General features: G+C 40.8%; 1 protein-coding gene across 2 annotated transcripts in view; it reads left to right on the forward strand.

The window, feature by feature from the left end:
• Positions 1–14,154, forward strand: part of LOC111651254 (activin receptor type-1) — a 25,548-nt gene extending 11,394 nt beyond the window's left edge. For both annotated transcript variants that reach the window (XM_023401228.2, XM_087172637.1), the window contains exons 2-12: positions 988–1,061; positions 1,987–2,241; positions 3,034–3,306; positions 4,089–4,355; positions 5,743–5,948; positions 8,459–8,558; positions 10,257–10,403; positions 10,681–10,956; positions 12,132–12,329; positions 12,851–12,981; positions 13,128–14,154. In XM_023401228.2, the coding sequence (XP_023256996.1) occupies positions 995–1,061; positions 1,987–2,241; positions 3,034–3,306; positions 4,089–4,355; positions 5,743–5,948; positions 8,459–8,558; positions 10,257–10,403; positions 10,681–10,956; positions 12,132–12,329; positions 12,851–12,981; positions 13,128–13,262 (2,055 nt within the window). In that variant the 5' untranslated portion in view covers positions 988–994 and the 3' untranslated portion in view covers positions 13,263–14,154. The remainder of the gene's footprint in view (positions 1–987; positions 1,062–1,986; positions 2,242–3,033; positions 3,307–4,088; positions 4,356–5,742; positions 5,949–8,458; positions 8,559–10,256; positions 10,404–10,680; positions 10,957–12,131; positions 12,330–12,850; positions 12,982–13,127) is intronic.
• The last annotated feature ends 1,137 nt before the right edge of the window (positions 14,155–15,291 follow it).

Consider the following 15,291-nt stretch of genomic DNA (forward strand, 5'->3'; position numbering starts at 1 on the left):
GGTATTTATCAGTGGCACAGATGCACTGAGGCGCACACATACGCTGCCAAGATAACGGCCCCCGGTGCTTAGTATGGCATAAACGGGGAACGCTCCAAGCTATGATGTTCCCACAAAACTTGCATATTATCTTAATAAAATGGGTAGTTTGGAGGGATTTTTCCCCCCTAGAGTTTACAGTGTGAGTTAAACTGGTGGTCTGTTCAAATCTGTCTCTGGATAAAGCAAACAAACAAACATAACTACACACCGTATGTTAACGTTGCTTCAGACACATTAAATATTGAAGGATTAGACTGTCTCCAGGTCTCTAAACGATAGTATTTGGGCACCCACACTAATTCTCCCTGCTGTGCTCCTCTCCTCTTTCTCCTCCTCCTCCTCATCCTCCTCCTCCTCCTCTTCCTTCTCTCATGTCTGTCTGCTCCTCTCCCCTAACTGCCAAGCAGCCTGTTCCTCCAACACACACACACACACACACACACACACACACACACACACACACAGACAGACATCAATGCACACACACTCACGTACACTTGCACGCACAGAGGCGCAGCCAATAGGAGAGCACCAGTCTCCCCATTGCTTGCCAGTCAATGCCTTGTTGCCAGGACAACAGGAAGGCATGAGACCCACTTTACTTGAGCATTTTAAACTTGGTGTTGACTCTTTTTCTGAAAAACAAGAAAAGGTCTCCCTCTGTAAAATTGCTTTCTCTAATATGCTTAGGTTGACAGCTAATCCTGTTGTTATCTGTCTGGTTCTCTTGTTCTTCTGTCTCACTGAGTGGTGTCCCAAAAGATGGTTTGCAAAAATACAAAAGATATTCCAATGCATCAGTATGAAAGTCACCATCCTTTATTATACTTTGTTAGACAAAGTCGCAGACATTTTTCAACTGGCAAAAGACACATTTTCATGAACCGCTTTTATCGCAATGGAGTCCTGGTGTTTATTTTTTTGTTTTTCTTTGTTCCCCTCTAGGTCTACAATGACAGTTGGGGATATGCTTCTTTTGGTCTTGATCGTCCTGGTCCTTCCCTGTTTTAGCTTGGAAGGTAAGCCTCACCCTCTCCTAACACGTACTAAACAGAGCTTTTCTCACATCAGACCTAAATGAGAGGTGTACCTAAAGGGAGGAGAGGTTTGTGCCAGCCTAAATGGACAGGATCTGGTTTAATTCACCTCTCTTGCTGCCTCTGGATGTGGAGTTATCTGTTGCAGAGCCATAAGTCTTGCTACTGCAAAAGAACAAGATTACAGTAGGTCACAAACTGTGACTGGGGTTCTTGAGTATACGCAGTAGCTTGAAAGGTGTGTGGAAGATGTCTGTGTTCCCCCTTTTCTCTTTTACTCAAGTTAACATACATACAGCCTCTTTGTATTTCTCTGTCCCACTCAAGTCTCTTACATGCACAGACCAAACATTCACACATTTTTTTTTTCCTCTCACCACCCCTCCTCAGTCTGTCTCCCTCTCATCTGCTGTCTTTCAGTGTTATTTTAAACAACTGCAGTGGTGGTGGATTGCAGTGGAAAGTGGAGTTTTCTTTAGGCTGGCAAACCACACTTGTCCCCATACCTACTCATTAAATCCATCCATCCAGCCATCCATCCATCCTTCCATCCATCCATCCATGCATCGCATTCGGAAAGTGCACTGGATAGATGGATAGATCCTTCACTTTTCTCATATTTTATGTTGCAGTCTTGTGCTAAATGAAAAAAAAAAAATCCCTCATCAATCTACACTCAATACCCCATAATGACAAAGTGAGAACAGAATTTTTTGAAAATTCTTTTAATTTATTAAAAAGGAAAAACTGAACTATGACACTCATATATACATATATGTATCTAAATATAATTATACATATATGTATGTATATGTATATATGTACACATATGTATTGGTCTCCTGCTGCAGCATGTAATCTAATAAATGAATTCTGATGTGCTCTATAATTGCTTTGTCTGTTGTAGGTGAGGGCAGTGTGAGAAACTCACACTGTTTGTGTGATGGATCATCTTGCAGCAGTGGGGACATGTGTTACGGCCAGCAGTGCTTCACCTCTCTGTCAGTATTAGATGGGACATCGGTCCTTCAGAAGGGCTGCATTGTGGGTAATGAAGAAGAGTCCCTGCGCTGCGGAAGCCCACCATCTCCTGAGCTGGTGATAGAGTGCTGCTATGGGGATTTGTGTAACATGAACGTTTCCTTGCAGTCGCTGGTGAAAGGTGAGGTACTACCGTCATAACATTGTGTTAAAAATATCCTGTCTAAACTTCTGAAGGAATTTCATTGTCAGTCCCAATGAAACACATCATCATTCAGTCTTTGTAAAATACAGAGGAATGGGGAAAGTTTCATTTTACCATCCAACTGTCCTTTAAGTTGTTCAACAGGTTGGGAATCTATTTGCTGATCCCTTGCAGAGCTTCATTAACAAGCCTGAAATCTGTACAAATCTGTACAACTGCCCAACTGGGGGATGTTGTTAAAATCAATAACAGCACATAGATACAAATATTCTTTTTACATTAATATATAACAGGACGGCAAATATATGCAAAGTCGGATATAAGATAATCACATTTTGTTTAATGTTCAGCTGTGCTTTAATACATCAGACACAACTCTTAATAAATTTAAAATAAAAACCTTTATTTAAACACAGTTTTCATTCATCATTCATTTAAACAACTGAATTCATAAAACAATAACATGATATCATTGTATCATTGTACTATGATTCAGCTAATTTATCTAGTTTCAGAAAATCTGCTGTGTGGCCTCCTGAATAGATTCTGTATGTGGAAAACAACTCATTTCATATTAGCAGGTGTTGGATTTCAAACCGGAAAATATTTCTCGATACATTTAAAATTGAGCGGCCTCTTCAATATCTGGCCAACAAAGACAATTTCAACCTGCATGTTTTCTGATCTGAGTGAATGCCATTTAATTTAATGGGATACTAATGGTATTGCTCTAATGGGTTTCCCCGTATCTCTGTTTCTTCTTATCAGATGTAGAACTGTCTGCTGGCAGACCAGTCCTCAGAGACCAGGAGTGTGTGTGCGAGGGCGGTGCGTGTGAGCGTGACCATCGCTGCACAGGGCAGCAGTGTTTCTCCTCTCTGAAGATGATTGATGGGGTGGCCGTCCAACAGAAGGGCTGCCTGAGGGACGACGAGGAGGGCAGAGCCACCTGTGCCATGCCACCCTCATCGGCCCATGTTGTCAAGTGCTGCCAGGGCCATCTGTGTAACATGAACGTCACTGTGCATGCTCCCGGGAAAGGTGACTTTGTACACACTGTACATATTTCTCTTGGCCACTGTTCATGATAGACCTTCTGTGACTTAAGATTGCGCAAAAGTTGAGTTGAGCTTTTATGACAAAACTGTATTTGAATTTAGGGTTTTTTAAACACCATAAAAAGCAACAGTCATGTTTAAAGTAGTCTGACGTAGACAGTGGGTATAAGCCTACCATTCTCCTCCCTTTCTGCTATTAATGTATTACCATTTTCAGAGTTTCCTTTGCTATTGGAAACAACAACAATAACCTCCGAGCTAGCAACTTAAGCACTGAAAACACACATTTGGATCGTGCAATAAGGCAGGCCTGCTTGGTCGTAAATATCTACAAATTATATGTTTATAACATATGCTGTCTAGCAGTGATACTCTTGCATGTTTGCCCTCCGGTTATAGAAAAGTTTCATTTTCCAAGTGTGGCCTAGCGTTTGCAGTTTTTTATGGTGTTTTATTTTGTAGGGAATTAGCCGTTTTAATGACCCTGCTTGCATATTCACATGCAATTTTCCACCAAAACTAGTTTACCTGACACCCTTATGCAGAAACACGGTCACAACATCCTGAGCTTAGCGCTGCCCAAGATTATTATGATTGGTTTAAGGAAATAAAAGTGTTTTTTTTCCTCTAGCAGAATGATAACGGGTGCAGCCAGATCATTCTCCAGAACTGTGGAAATGGGTCTGGCTATGCAAGACTTTAAAATGATGCAGAAATAGTTTGAGATGTACCTATTTAACCAGTCATTTCCTTTTTCTTTTGCAGAGGAGGAAGTGAAGCCCCTGATCAGACAGGAGCACGAGTGTGTGTGTGAAGGCAGCTCATGTGCAACAGGCAATCGCTGCATGGGCCACCAGTGTTTCTCTTCCGTGACAGTCAACGCTGGCTCCCTGGTGTACCAGAAAGGCTGCTTTAAGGTTTATGAGCAGAGCACGTTGACCTGTAAAACCCCACCTTCCAGAGACCAGATTGTGGAGTGCTGCCAGGGGCCTCTGTGTAACATGAACAGCACCGTGGAGCTGCCTGTCAAAGGTACAGTACTGTACTACCCAGAATGCACAAACTGTGTTGCATTCTGGGAACTGTCTCTGTAGCGTTCCATCAAAGATGCTCAAGAGCTCCATCTGTTGATTTCAGTGTTGAACTCCTTTCACTATATTGCTAAAAAACCTTCCAGAAAAAGTGCTGCTTAGATTTGATCTGTTCAGAACATAAAAAACTATAAAGGTTAGTCTTTGCTGTTTTACACAAAGTAGCACACATTCATTCCTCTCCGTCATTCTCTACTGAGAGGGCTATGCCATCGGTTGTAAAATTGTCTGCCACGGCTGTTCTGGATGGTTTCTGTTGGCCTGAGTTACACCTCTGTGTGGTCACACTCCTGGCACCTCATGAAACACAAATGGGGGGAGACAGTAGGCAACTAGAGGGAGGTTTTGAATATTATTTAGTCATGGTCCACTTCCCACCTGTCCTCTCGGAGGCTGTCAGAGCTGGCTGACAGGAGCCCAGAGGGTGAAGCCACCTGGGAATGAAGGAGAGGCATCTATACACAGAGCTGTTGTTGCCCTTTTTTTTGCCTCTTTCACCTTTACTTTTCTCCCTACAGCATTCCTTTTTATTATGTTTTTCATAAATTAATATTTAAACCCAAATCGACTCAACTTTATTTGAGACACGAGCTAGGTGCCGTTTAGAATACCATAACAATTTTTAAAATATTTTTTTGCTTACAGTACGGCCTCGTGCCGTTAACTCCCTATGTTTTTTACGTTGCTACAAATAAAATCATCATCTAAAAAATAAGTCGCCTAACTAAATGTGTCCCTTCCTATGTGTTTGCGTCAAGTCTAGTGAGCTCCTAGAATGTGTTACTAGTTATGTGTATTTGGGAGAAAGAGTTCATTATGCGAGTTGAGAAAAGGGGATCATTGTCTGTGCTGCAGGCAGAGCTGAGCACTCTTTCCCTCGGAATGTTTGGAAAGTGTGAATGGTGGTCAGTTCCTCAGGCTGACTGTGTGTGTGTGTGTGTGTGTGTGTGTGTGTGTGCGCGCTTGCGTGTGTGTGTGAGAGAACATATGTGTTATGCATGCACCCCCACCCCTAACTGGTTTCTTCAGAATGTCTACTGCAAACCTGTGAATTGTCTGTGGACAAGCCTCAGCATGTGTGTGAAAAAAGTTACAGTAAAGAAGAGTTTTCCGTCAGCATATGTAATCATGAGCCCCTCTTCTTGTATCATGCCGACGTTATAATCGACGCTGTTGTTTGTTGTTTTGTCTGCCAGTTTTAATCATTAGAAATCAAGCTTTACTCTATTTATTTACTTTACATGTTCTACAACAATGTCCAGAACAATGATCTGATTGATAGGTTGAAGAACACTCACACATTGTAAATTTCTTCTCTACCCTCACAGCTGACGAGCTGCCAAATTACAGTGTGACCACGCTGGCTATTGTCATCGTGGCGCCCATCATCGTCCTCATCATCCTCTCTGCTATCGCTATCCTGGTTTTTAGACGCATCCATCACAACCAAATGGAGAGATTAACATCACGAGATGCTGAATATGGAACTATCGATGGCCTTATAGCATCAAATGTGGGGGAGAGCACTCTGGCGGTGAGTAGTGGATATTATTGAGGAGGTTACCTTCAGCACAGTAATTGCGAAGGAGAGGATGCTATAAAACATTTCGAAAGTGATAGCAGATACAATCTTGTTTTTGATTCTGGGTGGTCGAGTGACTGTTTTCTTTACACCAGATCACAGAGAGTGTCTTTAAAGTCACTCTGAATTGTGAATGTGTGCACCAATAACAGAGATGGAAAACCCCCTCTAAAATTGTGTTGTTAAGTTGTGGGATTCAGCTGTTGGATTAGTGGGGACTTCTGCCTCTTGTGTGTACACATTTGCACTATCTACAACAAGATAATATACTACAGAGACATGATGGCATTGTTTCCCTCTTTTTAATCCAGATTTGTAATCAAAGCATGGCACAAACCCTGAACTGAAGACAACTTGGAGTTGTTCAAAGAAAGCATGGTCTTTCCTTCAAGTGATGCTTGTCAAATGAGTTTTTTCTCTGTTTGTGAAACAATTTCTTTAAGACAGAATACTTCAAGCAAAATCAGAATAAAACTGATCCACTGGGCCATTGTTGTGAGGTTGTAAATGTTCCTCCATTTATGTGTTTTTCAGTTCTGTTGGCTTTATTTTGACTTGGCATCTCACTACCTGGCTGAATTATTTAAAGCACTTACTTTAAAGCACTAAATCTCTAAATATGGGGCACAAAAATGAATTAACTTCTCAGGTTTTAACACAGTAAATGTTATGAAATTATAGATGGGTAGACTGGAGACAACTAATGGCGATGTTTAAGCCTTAATATGTTATAGTGGTTAGTATGGTTGACAGTGATTAAGTTCAATAGTGAAGACAATCACTGCTGGACTTTGTGCACTTCACAGATCATAATCTCAACAGTGTTTGGTAATTGTCATATAAAAAAAGCAATGAACTTTGTGTGTGTGTGTGGGTGTGTGTGTGGGCGATGCTTTTGCTGGAATTAGAAAACAAATCCTTAAACTCTAAAAGTTGTTTTGCTTCTTCAGTCATTTTTCCAATCTGTTAGAGGTATGTCGTTTGCTATTTATTTTCTCTCCACTCAAGCATGGATTTTAAGATTTCTGCCAAGTGGTTTATGTTTTGAGGCCCGCTAAACTGATCCAGAGTTTAGGTGGAGTCCTGTGGTTAGCGTTTAGTCTGAGAGACAGCCCAGCACATTCACTGGCTCACACACTGTGTAATCAAGTTGTGTGCTCACTGTCTAGCTTGTGCCCTAGCAAAATACATGGCTGTTATCGTCCATGTTATGATTCTGTATCCTCATAAAGGATACTAATGTATCTTAATTTTTTAAAGCATTTTATTCACAATGTAGCTAAACTTTCCTGTCTTCATTGGCTGTCATAGAACATCAAATCTCCTTTTGTAAACATGTCTACACTCTTCAAATCCAGTTTATCTTTAATTAAGAAACGTGTAAATAAAATGTCCAACTGATACTGGGAGTATGATCATTGTGTGTGTGTGTGTGTGTGTGTGTGTGCACGCGTGTGTGCGTGTGTGTGTCAGACAGAGAAATTGCTGAGTTTGGCTCCCTCTCAAGCTGTTTCCAAAGTCCATCAACACACTTGGCAATGAAAGGCCCAAATATGGAGCAACAGAATGTTTGTTTCAGCATAATTAAAAAGTGCTTGGCAGCACCATGAGAAAGGTTATTAGCAACAGTGGTGTGGCTGTGAAAAGCAGATCGGACTGAAACACATGTGCTTGTCCCTCAGCAGCCTGCTGCCCAGAAGTCGTCTCTGATTATAATGATATTGCAGCGTTGTGATTGCATTCTGCTGCTTAACGGCCTGGCCCAAATATACCCTCCTAAAAACAATCCTCCTGTACCAGAGAGAGGGATTAAACCTCTCTGCAGTGTAACTCTTCATTCATTTTATGGCCTCTGTCTTGCATTCCTGTGTTGTGATTCCAAATTGTCTTTCAGGCAGCTCTTGCATTATGCATCTGTTTATCTGAGGCATCACTCTCTGTTGTTTTCAATCCTCAACCTCCCCTCCCAGTTAAGTCATTTGTTTTGCTCAGCAGCTACGAACTCTGTTGCTGTGTACTGCCCTCCTGTGTCAGCACAGGCATGCTGCACGTCTTCTAGCTGAGATAAAAATAAAAGGCTTAGCAGCATTGCGCCTGTTTTGGAGTCTGGCCCTTGGATTAGATAAAATCTCCAGCGCCCACACCAGTCACCAGGGAGGGGGTGGCACTTCTGTTGTTTACTCAGCAGGGGGCACTCTGCACCTCCACCAATGACACACACCCACATACGCACAAAATATCCTGATCCACACACAGCTTACCCCTCTTCATCCCATGTGGGTGTCACATCAAAGGAGGCCTGCTTGTATTAGTATTATTTGAGTCCCACATGCTCCTCGTTTCATCATTTTTAGGCCACATGATTCCTTTGGGAAGGTTTTCAGATAGCTCACTTACAAACATGCACATAAATGCAAATACACAAGCCCTTTACTCTTTGTCTCTGTTTTTCTCTTGCCCAGGATTTGCTGGATCATTCCTGCACTTCGGGCAGTGGCTCAGGACTCCCATTCCTTGTTCAAAGAACTGTCGCTCGACAAATTACACTCAATGAGTGTGTGGGTAAGTGTCCTGGTAAAGGTTGTTTTCATATTTACAAGAGCATTGCCTCAAAAAACTCAGCCCCCTCATTCATTTCAATGAGGCACTCCCACTGTGCTGACACAGGGGGCTCTGGCTAAAAAATGCAGTTAAGTCCAGCAAGAAAAGTGGTCCTGGCTCAGTTTAAGCCCCAGAGCAGCAGCATTTGGCAACACACTGTTGGACACTCAAATACAGTTTTTGTAAGGGCACATATTACAGTGTTTTGTAGCATGTAAATGGTTCTCTTGTTTACCTCACATATATTGACATAGGAGCAAACTATCAATACCATAGTAACTCACCAGACTTGCATAGTAACTTACAGAGGAAATTCTTCCTTGACGGAGTATGACCTCCTATGTAGCACTTCACTATCTGATAATCCGTCAAACAGGATTTTCTGGTTCACTTTTACACTTACTCCCTTCTGTCCTTCATCTGTGAGACTGATGCATCTTCAAAGATCATCCAGTACAAGCAAAACAACTATTTTGTCTACAAGAAACTTAAATCTGAAAAAATATTTGGGTTGCAAAACAGACAAGTGCTGTGAGGATATTCTGACATTGAGCCAGAATGAATGTGCAACAGTTCCAGCAATGAGGTCCCCAGAGCCAAAGTTGCACAGATTTTACTTTTGAGATTGGTTGTAGTATGTTAAGTGTCATAGAAAGTGTTACAAACAGCAAATATATTTTCATATGGATAAACATGTTGCCATAGTTACCGATGTTCAAGGTTTAGTCACTCATTTTGAAATAAGAGATTAAGTTGTTAGTTGCTTCCAGGCTCTCTGGGGAAGTTAAATCTGCATGAATTGATTTACAGCCACTAGGGGGCAACAAAATAAGAGGACATTTATTACTCAGACAACACAACATCACCGGCAACTTGTTATGGTGAACATGCTCACAGGCTATTTACTCATCAAGTGGACACAGCAACTGTAACATTCATTTGGGACTGTGTTCCTGGCCACTTGATAAATATTATGTAATATAAATTCCAAAACTTTCCTTATAGCTCTGTTTTGTTTCCATTAATGTCTGACAAAGATATCTGTGTTTGTAGCTGCTTGGTGTTTGGCTTTCATCACCAGGCACTCAGTAACTTTGTCTGCTATTTGTAACAAGGCAATTAGCCTACAGTGAACCTTAACACAGCTATTTTTTCCTGGCAAATGCTTCCTAGAGAGAGATGATGAGTGAAAAGAGGCTAAAAAGCTCCAGAGTGCTGTAGAGTTTAATTTACATTATGGTAATTCTGGCACTGTTGGCAACTTTTGCACATAAGAGAGAGCCTTTTTTTTTTTTTAGTTTTTTTTTAATACAGTGTGTGAGCCTTTTTGTGTGTGTGTATGTGCACATATGAACCCTGTATTTGTGGTAGCACACGTTTAATCCAAGATCACTGAATTTATTTAATTTGATATGCTCTCCTGTGTCCATCGTGTACTTTGTTTTTATTTATCTTAAAAAAAAAAAAGTGTTTTGGTCAGTTTTTGTTTTTTTTTGTAAATTTAAAAAACTTAAAATTTAAATTTAATCCTCCATCTTGGAGACAGTAAATCGTGCAAGAGCAAGGTCACAAACCAAACACATGTTCAGCCCATAACACCAACATTTATACGAGTCTCTTCCTGTCTGTGCTAATTTCTTCCATGTCTTTGCCTGCCAGGTAAGGGCCGTTATGGTGAAGTGTGGAGGGGTCAGTGGCAGGGAGAGAGTGTCGCTGTCAAAATCTTCTCCTCCAGAGACGAGAAGTCCTGGTTCCGAGAGACTGAGATCTACAACACGGTGCTGCTGAGACATGAGAACATCCTCGGTATGTGGCATATCACCCATGACCAGGTTTAACAAACTGTGAGAGTGTGTATAGCAGGACACTCCTTAATACAGCTCATATAGGCCATGTGTTTTATAAAGATAATTTATGTTGACATACTGTATACGTATTACTAATTGCTAATTAAACCAATTCATTTAAAAATTATAAAACATTTATCACTTGTTTTAAATGCCAGAATGTCTCATTGGTTACATACTATGGTGCATGTGTTGATTCAGTCCTTTAATTAATTGATATATTTCTTTCAACTTAGGCTTCATAGCTTCAGACATGACCTCTAGGAACTCCAGTACTCAGCTATGGCTGATCACTCACTTCCATGAGATGGGCTCCTTGTATGACTACCTTCAACTCAGCACCCTGGATGCATCCAGCTGCCTCCGCATGGCACTCTCCATTGCAAGCGGCTTGGCACATCTCCATGTTGAGATTTTTGGCACACAGGGCAAACCGGCTATCGCCCACCGAGACCTCAAGAGCAAAAACATATTGGTTAAAAAGAATGGACAGTGCTGCATTGCTGACCTCGGTGAGATACTAACATATCTATACGATGAATATGCTGTTTATTTTTTTCTATATTGGTTGACTGTATTTCCTAGCTTATTCTAATTTTATGGTTACCTTAAATCTTTTGCTTTCGAGATGTGGATCAGATGTAATTTTCAAATCCCTTCACAAACAGAGCCCCCGCCCTTGGTGGACCAGGCATTATAAATATATAGTACATAGTTTAATCTGCACAACTTAATTTTCAATTCTAGTGGAGATCCACAAGATTGGAAAGATACAAATTAGGTCACGCTGGATTTGGGGGAAATGTTTAGAACAAGACAGCACAAGACAACTAGAATCTTTCCAAAGTGCTTATACAAGGTGATTCACCATAAGTGTAAGATGATTTTAACCACTTTAAAACTACTGAAGGGGTTGCGTAAGAGATGCATCTGCAGCATTATGGCTCAACTGTCCTCTATGCTTTTGCCATATTTGAAGATAATTTAGGAAGAACAACCACCGCTAAATCTACCACCCAGCCATTAACCAAAAACACATTTAGCAGAACTCAGACTGCTTCATCTAATACACCAATGTTCCATTTGCAGACACTTGAATAAAAACTAATTCAGGTATGAGCCACAACCTGACAACAGCTCAACATGTTTACAAGCTCGATGTAATAAATTCTGCTCCGCATGACGCATTTCGCTGTCCAACAGACATGGAAGCAGTTGTTTGTCTCCCAAGCGAGTTGTTCTCATAGCGGGGTACATCCTGTATGGGGGGGGGGGTGGTGGACATGACTGTTTACAATGACCAAGTAGTGTTTCAGCCGATAGAGTGAGTCCAGTCTTTTGTCCTCACCATAGTTGTCTGAGATGGGAAACATAAAGTCCTGTTCCACTCAAAATTGTGTTTTGATTATTGTGACCTTCACTGTGCATAATGATGTATTTGCAGTTTGACATTACAATGCGGTTTTCACATTCATCTGCTGAAAGAGGGAAGTTTATCTGCGCTCACCTTAAAGCTGAGTTGAAGACGTGTATCAGAAGGATTGAGTTCACAAAACAATCATGGACCAATATGTAGCTTACACAATAGTGATGTAGAAACCTGAAGCCTCTAATGCATTGTAATTTTCACACATCTTAAAGCATGTCTGGAGGGGATCTTTAAACTCATTATGTGTTTTCATGTTAGGTCTGGCGGTCATGCATTTTCAAGACACCAATGAGTTAGATGTGGGGAACAACCCTAAAGTGGGCACAAAGCGCTACATGGCCCCTGAGGTGCTTGATGACTCTATCCAGATGGACTGTTTTGAGTCCTACAAGAGAGTGGACATCTGGGCCCTGGGCCTCGTCCTTTGGGAGATCGCCAGGAGGACAGTCAGCAACGGTCAGTATGTTTTACACATATTGGATTCAATATAGCTCTGTCTCTTTTACATCATTTAATTTCCTTGATTGCATCAATTCAGCCAAGTGTTTTTCTTCAGAATTGACACAGAGTCACTACTTTAAGCTGGACTACGTAAAAGCTTTTCTGCTATTGATATAAACATTTGGCCTCAATTCAAATGCCCCCACCCACAGTATGTGGTCTGTTGAGAAGCCAGAGGCATTTTATGTGAAATAAAACCAACTTCCTCTCTCCACTGTCAAATAGGGTAATTGCTCTATAGTAGGAGCTGGGCTTTCAGTAACACTCAAGATATTGATTTACCCCGACAACACAGTAACCTCACATTTCTCCCACAGCTGCACTTGGGAGCAAGTTAAGCGCAAAATAGCCATGCCACGACACAAATCCTTTTTTATACACCTCAGTGTATTTCATGTTAGCCATTGGCAGTATAAGTAGTATTTTGCACTTTGCTTTAAGTGATATGATCTCAAACATGAATTGTCTCATACTAGGCATTGTAGAGGACTACAAGCCGCCGTTTCATGATGTGGTCCCAAGTGATCCCAGTTTTGAGGATATGAAGAAGGTTGTATGTGTGGATCAGCAGAGGCCCAACATCCCAAACAGATGGTTTTCAGACCCAGTAAGTAATATTCAGACTGACATTAAGCAGCATATAACTGAAGTCTGCATCCGTTTGATATTCAGAAATACAAGCATTTCAGTAATATCCCCTAATGTTGACAATTGGACACACCGATTGATTTATTTCTCCTAATTAATTTTCAGACTTTAACCTCCATGGCCAAACTCATGAAGGAGTGCTGGTACCAGAATCCATCAGCCAGATTAACAGCGTTACGCATCAAAAAGACTCTCACAAAGATCGACAACTCTCTGGACAAAATCAAAACAGACATTTGAGCCTGCCTCGAGAAGAAGAGGCAGACATATACTAAAGGCCTTTGTAGACATCCAGAGGGTGGACCATCCTAGAGAAATCTCAGAAGACAAAAGACTTTGATGGTTTCAGTGCCCTTATAGTGGCACAGACCTATATTTATTTTAAAAGACTTGGCGGGACACATTTTGGCATCCAAAGATGGCTTACCGGGCATTCCTGAGACTGCCAATGGTCTTGGAAATAGGAAAATATCTACTCAACTTATAACACTGTTAGAAATGTTCTTCAAGGAAGAAACTGTTACCTGGGCATTTGAGTAGGCTTTCTTTTGTTAGAACCGCAGATTTTGTTTGACACTTTTTTTTAGTTTGAAAACTGTCAGAACATATTAGCAGTTTCACTTTATCTCTGTAATTGTACTGCATTGTTTGTTTGATTTATGGTGGATTCATTTGGAAAAGAGGTCAACTTGCCAATTGAACTTGCCAATTTATTCAGCATACTTTCTGAAACAGTAACAGAGTGTTATATTTTACTTTTTGTGTCATGCACCTCTGTTTACAATGGTGTCAGAACAAGTTTCTTGGGATCTCATCTATCCTGTAACATTTAGTTGTACAGCTGTGTCAATGGCACTGTTCTTTTCCTGATATATCGTCCAACTGAAGGTACTCTTGCAGACTTTTTATATATCACCATGAATTTTACATTGAATTATGTACCTGTTCTATGTTTTGTTTCTTCAGCTTTACAGACACAAATGCTAAAAGAACAAATAAAATATCTGCTAGATGATGCTGAACTCTGTTTCTCCAGAGGCCTGTAAGTAAGCCTGTAAAGCCTGTATACTGTCTTAACGCGTGCATTGTTGTCTTAATGCGTGCATTGTCAAGTAAATGAAGTCAAACTTCAGCCTTTTTTTATTTCTTTAACATTTTATATCAATTAGTGATTTATATTAATTAAATAGAAAAATGTATTTTATCTGTCTCATTTGTCTTGATGCTGTGTTTAGTAGGTGCAATTATTAGCCATGCTAGCGACATGGCTCCAAGGACTGCACTTGTGTCAGTCAGTCCACCACCTTGGTCCATACTGATATATTTCCAAAGCTAATGGATGGATTGCCATGACATTTTGAACAGATATTAATGGTTCCTACTGCCTGTGGTCATCCCCTGACTTCTCCTGCAAAAGAAGATGAAATTCTCTTGACTTTGGTGAGTCACTGACTTTTCAACTAGCACCATCATCAGGTCACAGGTATCACATCTTGGTTATGTTTTTCCTGGGCTTTCATGTTGAGACAGTTAATTATTCGCAGTCTTTCATATCCAGTAATTTTGGTCATGTAGTTTTTATTTCACTTATGTCTGTACCTTCTATGGTTTCAAATCAAACCCTATCAAACCTCTTGTAAATCCAGTACAGTGTAGAGTAGGGACTATTGCATCTTTAAATCCTTCCAGCTTAAACCCGAATTCCATATTCCAGTGGCTCTATTCTTGTCAGAACAGGAAGAAATATTAGCTTACCCTGGTTTCATTCATTTATGTACTGTAAATTCTGCTCAGTAATCTATTTCTGTCCTGTGAAAATCTCGACATCTGCACTAATAATGTAACAAATTTACATTAATTTGAAAAAAGGTCAAAAGCCCAGACATTTTCCCTACCAGCTGTAGACTGACACTGCGTGCACTGCGGATATCTTGGCAGATGTCAAACAGAAACTAGGCTCCTGGTGGTTCGCAGACTGATTAATATGCTACAAGAGTTATGGGCCAGATGATAGAAACACAACAGTGGATGCCTGATGGTGCTGAGACGCCCTGCTTGCATGTATCAACAGCTGTCAGACTTTTTATTTAGACTGTCTTCATATTCAGAATCATTTGATCCATGTTGCACAGAGCACAGAGGTTTGACCCAACCAGTGTTAAAATTGCATCTTGTTTCCCCGAGGTCCTGTACTTGGTTTGGATACCTGCTGTGCACGTCTGTACATTATGACATACATCAGATGGAGGAGTGTTAACTCCTTCCTCTC

The sequence above is a fragment of the Seriola lalandi genome, unplaced genomic scaffold (assembly GCF_002814215.2).
Source record: "Seriola lalandi dorsalis isolate HSWRI2012SDOR001 ecotype SW California unplaced genomic scaffold, Sedor1 jcf7180002053538, whole genome shotgun sequence".
NCBI classification, from domain to species: Eukaryota; Metazoa; Chordata; class Actinopteri; order Carangiformes; family Carangidae; genus Seriola; species Seriola lalandi.